This window comes from Styela clava, chromosome 2, assembly GCF_964204865.1.
Source record: "Styela clava chromosome 2, kaStyClav1.hap1.2, whole genome shotgun sequence".
Taxonomy (NCBI): Eukaryota; Metazoa; Chordata; class Ascidiacea; order Stolidobranchia; family Styelidae; genus Styela; species Styela clava.
The window spans coordinates 21,344,608-21,358,917 of record NC_135251.1 but is presented as its reverse complement, the minus strand read 5'-3'; the positions used below and the strand labels follow the sequence as shown (position 1 = coordinate 21,358,917).

The 14,310-nt window shown below is 34.3% G+C and overlaps 1 protein-coding gene across 1 annotated transcript in view; it reads left to right on the top strand.

The window, feature by feature from the left end:
* Positions 1–13,575: 13,575 nt before the first annotated feature.
* Positions 13,576–14,310, top strand: part of LOC120336152 (protein O-mannosyl-transferase TMTC2-like) — a 57,479-nt gene continuing 56,744 nt past the window's right edge. The window contains exon 1 of the mRNA XM_039403762.2: positions 13,576–13,764. Within this exon, the coding sequence (XP_039259696.2) occupies positions 13,595–13,764 (170 nt within the window). The 5' untranslated portion in view covers positions 13,576–13,594. The remainder of the gene's footprint in view (positions 13,765–14,310) is intronic.

The following is a 14,310-nucleotide window of genomic DNA, read 5'->3' as shown; positions in this document are numbered from 1 at the left end:
TAGGTTTTTTGGACGTGAACTGAATAAACGGAACTAGTCGAGCAGTGATAGCATTTAACTGCAACTGCGTCACGTTTCGAACAAAATTTGAATGCAAAGTTTATTTGGAAAGCTAGTGCCATACCCAGCCCAGTCTGTTATCGACATGGATCCGTGGTTCGACACATAATCGAGCCACTTCATCGACTTTCCCATTTTCAAGTTGAACGTCAGAGTTCGAAAACCAACTGTAAATTCCTCAAACATGAGTATTTTTTTCGTAATTCCTTGTAATTTCCCAAACAGCAGTATGTGCCGGTATCCAATCGCGGCCACAGCCCCGACCGACATTTAATTCAAAGGACTATATTTCCTATTAAGTATTGGCCGAATTTTTTGAAAAATCTGGTAATTTTCTGTTGTAATCTGACCAAAACTACAAAATATGAGATTTCACCTTTCAAATTTTTTTTGTTCATGCCACTTTTGTTTTCCACTTAGGATGCGATAAAAAATAATTTTGTGTCATGAACTACTATTTGCTTCTAGCTAAGCTGGAATGTGAATGCACTCTCGCAATTTTGTAAGTTTTCCTTGATTGTAAATGACAAAATATACAGCTATGCACAAAATATGCAGCTTATACGTTCGGTATACAATACCAGTCAACCCGTCTTTTTCACAAAATTGACAATATTCGAACCACAAAAAATATCGCAAGATATCACCAATTTGCAATTGTGATAATTTATATTAATCCCTTATTTATGGGGAAATTGCATGATGTCACCACTCTTCTTTAAATTGCAATGAGTTTACATATCAGTTTTTATTTGAAAATTTTAAAGTATTTGCCTTGGGACCGGAAAAGTTGTAAATAATTCGGTTATCAAATGTCCACATAATCGAGAATATCGAACCTGGAAGAGTCACCATGGCTTTTTGTTGCTATATGGTATGGCGTTTTCACCGATTAGCAACTGAATACGAGTCTCTGGAAGCGCAAATGTTTGAACGTATTTGTATATGGCCATGGATACTTCATATTCCGTATGTAAAAAGATTTCTAAATGTTAATAAGATAAGCTGGCACATCGACAATAATTATGTGGGAAATGCTTCGGGGATATGATTTATCTAATTAGTTGTTGATAATTTCATCACAGGCCAGAATTAATGCTTGCATTTTGTGTATATGTAATAACAACGTATACTTGCGATTAGTGAGCTATGAATAAAGCAGGTAAGCAGGTGAGATATCCTATGTTGTCAAGCTCATAACAAAGAACGTTTGTTGACGAATTCGTGAATTTTTCAATTCAGATTATCAATACCATGTTTCCCGCCAGTCTGTTAAATTTTTAAAGGTATACTTAAGCAATTACTAAGAAATAAAGAGTGACCTGATCTGACCTATGACGATGTAATGAAGTGATTTTTGACAATGATGTGATGTGTTATGCAATTGCATTCATTATTGGATAGGTATAATTTCCGATTAAGAAGCCCGAATTTTTATCACCAACCCGGTATAATCAAAGGAAATTTAAATATAATATATTAGCTGAAAGGATTATCATAAATTAACAAATTCAGAAAATGCGAAAGAGACACTCAATATTCAACAAAAATTGAATTCAACGAAAAATACCTCAAGAAAACAAAGAATAAATACAGGCTGGTATGTTGGTCATCCCATCTAGATCGACTATTTAAAGTTGTCATATATTTTCAATTTTTGGCACGAATTCTAAAAAACAATTACTGAAATAAGGCTGTGTAAATCAATAATAAATTGTTAGTTAAACCTACAATATCTCACTTTCAACTTACAGGAAAAAAATTATAGCAACATCTTTATACTAGGTTAAAATGGCTTGATATACAACACTCGCACAATTATGAACTAGGGAAGGTGCGACAGAAACTGACAAGATTCGTAAACGGTCAGCATGTCGCCGACCTGTGGGAAATCAATGAGTTCGTTCGTGCAATTACTCCATTGAACCCATGAGGTGCCGGTGCTGAAACTTACTTCCCAAAGCCACGGAGCAGTGGTCAATGTTCCAACAAGTCCCCCACTGGATAGCGTAGAATACAACAAAATACAAACCAATTATATGTTAGTAATTATGCTCATAGTAAAATGAATGTCTTGCATTTTTAACTATATAGCCATTAACCATTTGTTCGAGATTATCTTGTGATGTATCACTCAGAACATGTGATAATACAAGCAATTTTTTGAAAGCATGACGTGCTCAAGAATGAACAACTATTTGGACAAATAAATATTTCATTGTGAAACATTTGGACAATAAATGGCGAGGTACAGTTTAAAATAGTTGATTCCATTCAAAGTTCTGGTGGTACAATCATTTTACCTACCGGTAACATTCTCCGCTAAAATGTGGCGTATTATACTCACTTTAATAATTACTACAGCAAACGAAATACGTACCAAGGAAAATCTCCCACTAAATTTGACGTCGCATGAACCAAAAAAAGTGCCTCATTGAGAAATTTTGGCACGGCATGGACAAAAAATGGTAGGGATGTAGTGGTTTGATCTCCGTATCCATAAATTTCAGTCTTACTCGCTTGTTTCACAATTCACAATATTTAGCTGAAGAAAATGGCGTGATATCTTCGAATTCTATTTTTTTTTGTAGTGATATAAAAAAGCATTGCCTGACGGATGGTGTCATATATATTTTCCGACTTTCCGGACCAATATAAACGAACATTCTCTTAGCTTGACGCTCGGAAATAGTATAAGTATAAGAATTTTTTGACTCCAAAATCAGCATAAAGACGATAAAATAACTGATGAACACAAAATACATCTTCGTCTTGGGGCTTCTACATTTCATCCGAATACTAAACCTGATACCAGACAAGACAACTACGACTGGAAGGTTAGATTTAGGAAAACAACTAACTTAACTGGAAGAATCATGGAAGAGAAGAAGTGGAGGCTTCGTCGGAGCGCTGAAGGAGGGAGATCCTACTCCGTCTGCATATCACAACCAGATCTGCCTAGTTTCACAGCAATCTATGCTTAGACACCGGACCTCGCGGCGCATTAGATCGGCCCACACATCGGAATGATATAAATACTATTGCATGTAGTTTAAACTACCATTTGTGAAAACTAAGTGTAGGCGGCAATACTTTAAAGGATTTTCAAGCCCTGATCACTATTTGTACGACGCATTCAATGGAAAGCATTTTTTTATTGTTTCTGGTTCACTCTCTACCGACATACTTAATATATTTAGAAAACTTATCTGTCGATCACTATCGGTATGTCGGGTCATTCTTATTTGTTGGTAGTTTAGCAACTACTTGAGCAACCACCTAAATATTAGTCACAACATGACCAAGTAAACTAAATATAACAACAATGACGTGCGATTCCCTCAATATATTTTACCCTCAAAATTTTATATATATACATATAAAGGAATGGCATACTGCCCCTTGCAGTGCCGATACATGGATGCGCCAACGAGGTGGATCTTCGTCTTGGGGTTTCTACACTTCATCCGAACTCTGAACCTGATAACGGACAAGACAACAACAACTGGAAGGTTAGATTTAGAACAACAACTAAATTCACTGGAAGAATCTTGGAGGAAGTGAATTGGAGGCTTCGTCCGAGCGCTGAGCATTGGCGGGAGTGGAGAAAGTTCCTACTTCGTCTACATATTACAACCAGATCCGCCTAGTTTCACAGCGATCTGTGCTTGGACATCGGATCTCGCGGCGCATCCGGTGGATACGGGTATCGAAACGATATAAATACTAAATCGTGTCGTTTAAACTACCATTTGTGGAGACTTATTATGGATGTGATTCTCGAGAAAAATCGATTTAAATCTTCGAATCTATAAATATCTATTTTGTGATTCCATAACTTTTTTTTATCAAATTAAATGGTGACGTGAATTGGTGATCAAATATATGTCCGGGTATTCCATGGGGTGGGAATTCAGTCTATACCACAATCATGTAAACTCAAGTTTTAGACGACTAAATAGGATTACCCAGTTGCGTTGAGAGTAGCAACTGTAGACATCAACCGGTGTTATGATCCCGTAGTGGTCGTGTCGCAGCCTATTTTAGCGCCTAAACCTAACCCTGCTATTTCTGCGACATTTATGACGTGAAATTTATCTGCTCGCCATGAGTATGAAATGAAGACAAAATGTTGATTGTTTATTCATTCGGCACATATTAGTCAAGTCAAGTTTATTTTCTCCAACTAGTAAAAGACAAAAATAATTCAAAAAATAAGGAAAAAATGATATTTACATTACTGGGGAAGGCAAGCCGCGGGGAACCAAAACTGGTTATCGAGTAGTGACACCCGAGTATTATAATAGTATTATATAAAATAGTATGTCGTGTCGTCGACGATGTGTATATATATCCAATGTCGTATTTATGGGAAAGAATCAGGCTATTCATAACCATTCCCTTTTGGCACCGCACAAAGAAAGGTCCAATCATATGGTGTTATTATTTACATTCCAGCTGCCATCTGCCGACTACTGGTGTAATTGCTCTGCTATCCTGCTCATTGATTTCCAAAGTATCCGATTGTGTTGCAGATGATAACACGAGAAGAACCGTTCTCCTATCATGGAATTGGTAAACATTGGCGTCGTTTCTCCCGCACAAGACTCCTCCAAATTTTTCACTTAAATGGTTGTTGGGGGTAATGGCGGAAATCTGATGCAAAAAGAAGGTTAATATCATGTTATAACTTTATGGTAGCATTTTTCAGGTGTAAACGTTATTTTGCATATTGTATAAATCGTCACAGGTTTAATAAAGGACAATGTAGTTTAATCATCAAAATATACCTTTCGCATTTAGCGTGGCAAAGAGGAATCCGATAAGACAGCCCAATTATATACGGTAAACAGTAGCCTCTGATACAAATATGTTATCTAGAGACTTTAATGACAGTGGTAGCCATTCTGGTGCGCGACTGCGTGGACACACTCCATTATGCAGAGTTATCTGAGTGTGATGACGTGCGTGTTTCAGATGCGTCAAAGCATAGAGTGCTTTAAATATTAGGACAGCCAAAATATTACTTGTATTGAGAACGCGATATACCTTTGTTTGAATATATCCAGTAAAATCATTAGAACACGATTCAGATAAAAAATAAACAATGTTGTTATGGATCAATATAAAACAGTTCCCCCAATTGCGAAATAGGTTATTAATGATATTGGACGATAAATATTTGCCAAGTAGGAGTTTTGCCTACAAAGAAACTGATGTTAAACAAGAGAGCTCTGCCCAAATATATGGACACGTAGCGCCATCCAGTGAGGATAATTTTGATGATGTCATAGCAAAAAAAAGTAATAGCTTTCTGGAGAACAATTTTATCTTCAACCACAGAAAATTTCAAAGCAATTGGTTCAGTATTCGAATAGGAAAGCGATTTCTTCAAAACGTGTCAAAGAACAAGAACACTAAGAACAATAACAACATAATATTGAAACGATCGCTATGTCCACTACGTGTCCAAAAAATGTCGCCTCAAATAATGTATGATCAAAATTTCGGTATTAATAATTAAGTTTCTAGAAGCATCCATCCACGAATCGGTCAAAAATTTTAATAGTAAGTAAATAGGAAGTATATCTATATAATCCTGTGAGTGAAACTTTTAACTATACAATATGGTTTTCATATTTATTTTCCTGATACAGTCATGTCGACGAAATAAGTCAAATCGGATGGCAAATCATTGACTATTGCCTGGTTCATATTCAAGTATGGCATGTATAAAAAATCCAGCTAGTATTACCTGATGAGAAGTGGTCGAATAAAAACAGCCGAGCGAAGATAGAACAGTCTGCATTTCAGTAACAGCCTCTGCCCCAGTAAACGAGATGTTGTATGTCTTGAACATTCTCATGTGATTTTTTGGCGATATGGAAAAATGAAATGTAGCAAAAATCGTATCCCAAAGCTTGGTGGCTGAAAACGGTCCAGTTGGCCTCGAAGTCATAATTGTTACGTGTAATACAAGAAAAATGGCAACTGAAATAAAACGAGTATTTTATATAGTTTCAAACCAATCAATATTATCTTTTACCCTTTTTTCTTTCGTGTAGAATACGAACTTGATTAGGAGGAGCATAGGCAATCCCACGTCACACTGTGCGAATAAGCATGCATAAACTATAGTTTACTGTAATCACATTACGTTTGTAATATTATTATTATCTTTTATATTAATGTGGTAAATCATGCTATACGACACCAAAGGAGACTACCGTAAAACGATTACGAGAGGCGAAATACATTACATTTCACATTTGACTTACCTTTTTACTCTTTTGGGATACTGTATTAAGATGTGTAGATGTAGTCTGGGATAGATCATTTATAAGATATCTAGTCCGGTTGAGAGTTTTGCAATTTTAAGTCATTTAAGGTAATTCGATTATGCCTCCCAAATCTTTAATTTCCACAACATTGGCAATATTCAAATCTTGAAAAATTCAAAATTATTCGATCATCTTTCAAATAAATTCAATTTCCAAAAAAATTACAATATTCGAACCCCTAAAAAATTGTAAAATTGCAGGATGTCACCAATTTTTATTGGGATAAATTGTTCTATATAGTCCTTTATTTTCAAATTTGAATTTTTGTCCCCGGTTCGTCAAATTAGGAGAATTTCGATTGTCTTACGAATTTGGAAAAATTCAAACCTCAAAAAGTCGGGGAAATCGCAGGATGCCACCATTTATTTTTGAATTGCTATAATTTTCGATATTGATCTTCTTTTCTACGGTAAGTCTTTGCCTTGAGAGCGAGAAGGTTCGAAATACTACGATTATCGCTTAAGTAATAACAACTGTTGACATAATTTGAATTTGAGAATATCAAATATGGAAGAGTTTGAATCGAAGATTATTGCCACTCATCATAGCTTTTTGTTAATTAATATATGTTGTGGTATTATCCCCTATTAGCAACTGAATACATCTCTAGAAGCGGGTATGTTCTAACGTATTTGTATAATGTGCGAATTTCCTATTCTGTATGCAAGGTATGCAAGAATATTTCTAAATGTTAAAAAGATAAGCTGACACATCGATGATATGTGGGAAATGCTTTGGGGATATAATTTTTCCAATTAGTTGTTGATAATTTCATCATGCGCCAAAATTAACACTTGCATTTTTTAATTCAGGTTATCAATGCAATGTTTCTCCCCAGTTCGTCAAATTTTTAAAGACAATTACTATGAAGTAAAGAGACCCTGACCAATGGATTTGTTACCCATTTTTATAACTTAGACCCACTCTTATGCAATTTCCTTACAATTGTGATGTGGAATAGACAACAGCAGAAATTTGTGTTTTTCTCGAAACCGATGAATGTGGCTTGAGCAGATTTCTTTTCTAAGCAGAGATTCAGATTTAGATATTTATTTTTCGTCGTGCAAAAACATTGTACATTTAAACAAATGGTAAAAATTAAATAAATTCATTGAACAAAAAAAAATACAATATTTGAACTGCAATAGACGTGGGGTCGCGAAAAGACAATCAAAAGTCATCATGTTAGCGACACCATGCACATTAAGCTGCAGGACCTTTGAAGGTCAGCGAGGTCCCTGACAAATTTAACACTGTTACTAAAAAGTCGAAATTGATTGCTGCAATATAAATATAAAAAAAGACGGATTATGAGTAAGCGACGATCTATTGTACAAAGTTTTATGGGAGCTTAAAAACTAATCAAGAAAGTCAAATCTAATGTGTTCTTCAATCCCATGAAGGGGAAAAATACAAACTTGAAAACAATTTGATCAAACTTAATCACTGGTATTCAGAAGATTCTATTTAGGTAGGGTTGCAGGTAACTTAACGTCTGTGATTTTATATTATTTAATTTTATAAGGTAAGGTGAAGGCAAATATAAAACATATAAATTGATTTATAATTGACTTAGAATATGTAATGAAGTGAGTGTACGTGATACTGTGTTGTATTGTGCAATTGCATCGATTGTTATATATGTAGGTATAGATTTCCGATTAAGAAGACTGAAGTATGATCACCCATCCCTTATAATCAAAGGTAATTTAAATATTAGCTGAAAGGATTATCTTAAATTAACAAATTCAGAAAATGCGAAAGAGACACTCAAATATTCAACAAAAATTGAAATTAACAAAAAATACCTCAAGAAACAAAGGGTAAAAACAGGCTGGTATGTTGGTCATCCCATATAGATCGACTATTTTAAGTTGTCATATATTATCAATTTTGGGCACAAATGCTAAAACAATTACTGAAGTAAGGCTGTGTAAATCAATAATAAATTGTTAGTTAAACTTACAATATCTCATTTTCATTTTAAGACAATTATAGGAAAAATATTATAGCAACATCTTTATACCATGTCAAAATTGTTTGCTATACAACACTTACTTGACACAATACTTGCTACAGCACTATCATGAACTAGCGAAGCTGCAACAGAAACTGACAAGATTCGTAAACGGTCAGCATGTCGCCGACCTGTGAGAAACCAATGAGTGCGCCGTACAAATACTCCATTAACCTACGAGGTGCCGGTGTTCGAACTTATTTGCCAAAGCAATGGAGCAGTGGCCAATGTTCCAAATTATATGGTAATAATTATGCTCATAGTAAAATAAATGTTATTTCATTTCACTTATTTATATTATCATAATATATAGCCATTAACCGTTTGTTCAAGGTTATTTTGTGAATGTTGTAGAATTTGTGGTGTAATACAGTCAATTCTTTGAAAGCATACACTTTGAAAGTACGTGCTCTTGCATGAACAACTAGTTCAGGGGTAGGCAACCCTTGGCACGCGGGCCAAACTTGACACGCAAGCCCATTTATTCGGCACGCGAGCGAGGCCTCAGAAACGAGATCATTCTTCTTCAGATAAAAAGTTTCAGGACTCTGGATTATCTGATGAAACTCGTTGTTTGTTTATTCATTATATATCGTTTGTTAACAATCTGTTATTTATTTAAACTCTTTTTGTCCTTTCAAGACATATGAATACAAAGAAATATGACGTAACAAATGAGTGAGCTCTCGGGAAATTTTGTCGAAAAGAGCGCAGCATTCATTTGGCTAAATTCTTGTCTGTGCCACCCTTTTTATTCATTTCTGCTTGATTTATGAAGTTGTACAGCTCATGTTGATGAGAGTTACTTGCTAACTCACTGCTATAAAATGACTTCGAAATAAATATAAGCAATTAGGGAATACAAGAGGGAAGTGCAGAAAACAAACTATTGCGTGATCATCTACATATTATGCTTGTGAATCTCTGTTCCCAGTTATAAACTTTATCAAGTCTCGTAACAGGTGTAGCCCGAAAGATGAAACCAGAAACCAGTAGTTCATGTATTTCTTTGAAAGTTACAAAATATAAACCTAATGTAAAATCTCTATCAGCGGTAATACAGCAGCAGAAGTCTCACTGATTCGAAAAAGATTAGTAATCAAATCTAATTGTCAGACTTATATTTTCCCGAATTTTGGTCGGCACGCGGGAGCATTTTGTTGTTAAATTTAGCCGATTTTGGCACGAGAGCCGAAAAAGGTTACCCACCCCTGAACTAGTTGGCAAGAATATTTCACTGTAAAACATTTGGACAATAAATGACGAGGTACAGTTTAATATATATACTATAAGTATTCTGGCGGCGCAATCATTGCACCTACATCGATCCTACACAAAAATGTGGCGTATTATACTATTTTTGTAGTGATATAAAAAAAAACATTGCCTGATCAGATAGTGTCATGTATAATTTCCGACTTCCCGGAACAAAACAATCGAACATTTTCTTAGCTCGACGATTGGAAATAGTATAAGTTTATTTTTATTCTTTTAAATAAAAATTTGCACCCATGAATGGGAGAATGAAAAAAACGAATAATTTAATGCACTTTTTTTATTTTAATATTTTTAACATTAAGCAATGACATGTTTAGAGGGAAATTCTGAGCTTATAAGCTTATTATATGGAGGGGCCTCACAAATGAAATAGCCTAGGCCCTAGGGCCTCTCATGGTCTAAATCCGGCCCTGCGTACGACACCTTGGAAATAGTAAGATTGATTCTAATTCTACTCAAATTCAAAATCCTATTTAGCATATTCCAACAGAGTTATCATTTATTTTTAGTTCAATATTAACACATTACAGATTACCTCATTATTAATTCGAAAGTAAAACAGAGCATGAAAGCGAAATAGGAAAAGCATGTACGAAATCACATCATTTAAGTGTCTTTCATTATGCTGGAGCTTGTTGTGGTTTTGTGTTTGACTGCTCGGAACGCTTTGAAATTATGTATGAAACGTCTATATACATAATTTTGCAATACGAAAATGTTCACTTTTATGTTGAAGCGATGTGGACAAAACACAAAGCCTAATTAATTCAGAGGAAATTGTTTACAAACTATGCAAAAAACACTTGGCCAAAACACACATGTTGACCATTACATTGACTTCACAGCAAAACCAAAATAATCTCAGTTTACACAAAGCATAGAATACCACAGCAAAAAACTTGATAGAGAGAATCCAATATAGCTCGACTGCCAAATCTCTGTCGTGGTCTATCAACAAGATTTTTTTGTGGTTTGATATTTATTTGTGTTCGCGACATCAGAACATTGTAGCCTATTACATAATAGAAAGTATATTTATCAGTGTGATTCTGAAATAATAATTTCTAATATTTGGATATCAAGTAGGACTTTTTTCTAAAATGATTTTTCGGATCTCCAAATTCAAGGGGAGAGAGTTCCAGAGTTTTTCCAATATAACGTAGCGCATGCTGGCAGACAGATTTACTCATCATGAAAGGTAGGAACAAATCAGATTTACTTCCTCGGCTGGAGGTATTTTTGACAAGTATGTCGTCAAAGCAGTTTGGTAGCGCATTATTATAAAGTTTATGACAACACTCTAAACTTTATCATATCTTCAACGTTTAGTATATTTAGTGATTCGAAGTAATCGTCTGCGTTTTCACGTCTTCTTTTCCAAAAAACAATGCTCAAAAAATTATTACAAATACCTTGCAATTTCGAGGCTAGTGTTTTGTTCCCATGGAGCCATACTGCGCAAATGTATCGGATGTGCCTGCGTAATAATGACTGAAACATTGCTAGTACATCCGATTGATTAACACACTGGGATACCTGGGCAGCAACTGCCAAGTTTCTTTTTGTTTTACTGATGACACGCATGATTTGTGATTTCCAGGAAAGTTTTTTATCATAGATAACTCCTAAGCATTTTATTTTACTAACTCTTTTAATTTCTTTGCCATTGAGCAACAAGGGTTTTGAGCAACTCACATTTTTATGTTTGCTTAGATGAAATAGTACAAGTTTAGTTTTGTTGGCAGAGATAATTTATTTTCCAACATCCAGCTATGAATGTTGAACAGTTCTCGGTTTGCAACTGTCAATGGTTGTTTCAAGTTTTTCCCAAATAGAATCAAATCAGTGTCATCAGAAAACATGATTGACTCAGAAGAGTCCAACCATAGACATGTCGTCCATATAGGCTAGAAAGAATAATGGGCCAAGTGAAGATCCTTGAGGAACTTCGTACTTCATGAGACAAATATTGGTAGAGAATAAATAGTCTTATTGCACAACTTGTTTTCTGTTTTGTAGGTAGCCCCTTATCCAATTGAATGGAAAGAGATTCTGCTCTGGAAAATATATTATGTAGTTTTAACCCGCGTCAACCAAACTTTGAGAAATAGATCATGCATTGAATAATAACATCTTATACCAACGTATCAGAAACTAGTATCAAACAAAAAATAGTTCTTAAAAATGCTCAAGACACGATAATTTTTTCACCATTACTTGTGTTGTCGCGCGGTGGGGATCGAGAATTGCGCTGGGAAATTTGTATTGGCCACTCCGACGACATTCGTGCGACATCATCGCGGCGCGGTTAGTTCAATCATCTTGAATGAGGTGTTGTCGGTGGCGGTCGCTGGCAAGATTAGCTAAGATTGGACAATGAATTATAGAATTTAGTGCAGTGCGTGTCGAATCTATAGTATTTGGATGTTCAGATTGTCTAAGCGTAGCTGTTTAGTTTTTACAACAGGGCTTTACAGAATGTTGAAGCTTGCCTTGATATCGACAAAACTGTAGTTAATTGACGTGAAAAATTAGGACACTAATTTTGTATAGAGAATTATCCATATACACGGAATGATATTTATTCAGGTCGACTTGTTATATATACCAATACCCACGGAATTTTTTATCACGCATCTTTAGGGTACTTTTCATTCGTGTTTCAGTTTTTTGTTTTGTTTATATATATCTTATAACTTGATTGTAAATGAAATGAATATGAAAAATACCTTTGCAGTGCTTTAAAAAAATCTTCAAAATATTGCATATCGTCTCTGAATAGCAGCTTTCAACTTTATTACTTTGAGATAATTTTCTAGTTTGTTCCGTGGGAAAGTTTGAGGACAGATAATTATTGCCGGGGAATGGCATATAACCTTCGGAATTTTTCTTTTAGCAAAAGTTTTTTTTAGTTATTTCAATGTTCTGCAGTGAAACACAAGAAATATTGCTTATAAAAATATATGTAAAAATTTAATTTCCTTTAATTTCCTTTAATTTTATTTTAAGAGAATACTACAAATAGTAATAGTAACTGTTCTCATGCAGTTCAATATGATTTATTCTTATTTTGGAGCAAACCAGCATCATTCATTTGATTTTGAACTAATATCTATTTGGAAATATTATACCTTATACAATATTACATATATCTTATGAATTATGATCGACGCCATAACGTTAGCGTACTAATCGAAACATAGCGTACTAATCAAAATGGCGAACAATAGCGTAGTACAATAGTAAACAAGTTAACACACCCAGATGACATTTATTTTCAGCTTTCGCACTCATTGATGTTTTCATATACATCCAAATACGGAATGATGGAACAACAACTATACATTTGCTTTCTTATATAAATCCCTTTCAATGGGATTATGATCAATTAGCCTATAAGTCTATATTTAATTTGATAAAATTTTAAGAAAAACTTTCAACTTTCATTGAAGTACTATCTAAAAGTCGAAAGCTTTTGCGGACTCATTAGAGAAAACCATCATTGATTTATTAATTATTTTATTATTGCAGTTATTATTCATCTTTGATTGGTTGCAAAATTGCGTCGCCGAATAGTTCTCTCCATTGCTAAGGATATGATTTTTGTGTAATAACAGACAATTCTTAAGGGAAAAATTTTATTAAACTTTTTGAAATTATTGATTTCACACTTTGGAACCATATCTCCCCATACAATATATAATATTCCCCACTTTTCTGGTATTGTATCTCATGCCCAATTCACAAGGCTATAATGTTTGCTATGATATTACAGCGACTTTCACCAATACTTGCATCAACAGTTAGCGAGCACGACGATTCAAGAGTTTGGCGCTATGCATTTTGTGAAAAAATAATTTTTTTTCTGTATATTTTAGCGATAGTTATAAAGAAGCGTATGAGATGGGTGTGCACAAAATGGCTATGCCTTTCCAAGAGCAATAACGTGACAGTATTTATTGCTCAAACAAATACAAGTATGATATTGCCGGTGGAATTAATATGCGCAGGAGTCGCTGTTCTGGTTTATGCAAACACATTTGATGCTGATTTCGTATATGATGACAGGTGAGTAATTATTGTTTTATTTCGAATCGGTCGTACAAAATATCTATTGCACTGCTATAACGCTGGAACTTAGTTGTATATTCACAACAATAATTAGAAGCAATTTTGTTTTAATATGTTCAGTATAAATATGTGCATGAATTGAAATTTTATTTGAAAAATATGTATTTCCAAATTAGATATCTTTAGATATTACACATATCTTTATGTACTACAGGGTTCAATTGTATTTTAGGAATGTCCCGACTATATCGCATTTCATGTTTCTGTGGATAACAGAGAGAAATGCTGTTCAATTTTTTTCTTTGTTATACTTGAGGTTGACGGCAGGTTTTGCTTCAATTATTTAGTTGTGCAAATAGAATAAACGGTCTTTTGGTCAAGATAAAATCGGAACATTTAGTGGCGTTATAGAATATGATCAAACGAAAAAATGATATTAATACTACATTTAAACAGGTTTTTTAACGGAAAAAATTGGTGAACAATTCCTAAAATGCCTTAGTCATAAAAATAAAAATTATTCATACAATTTCGTCAGATATC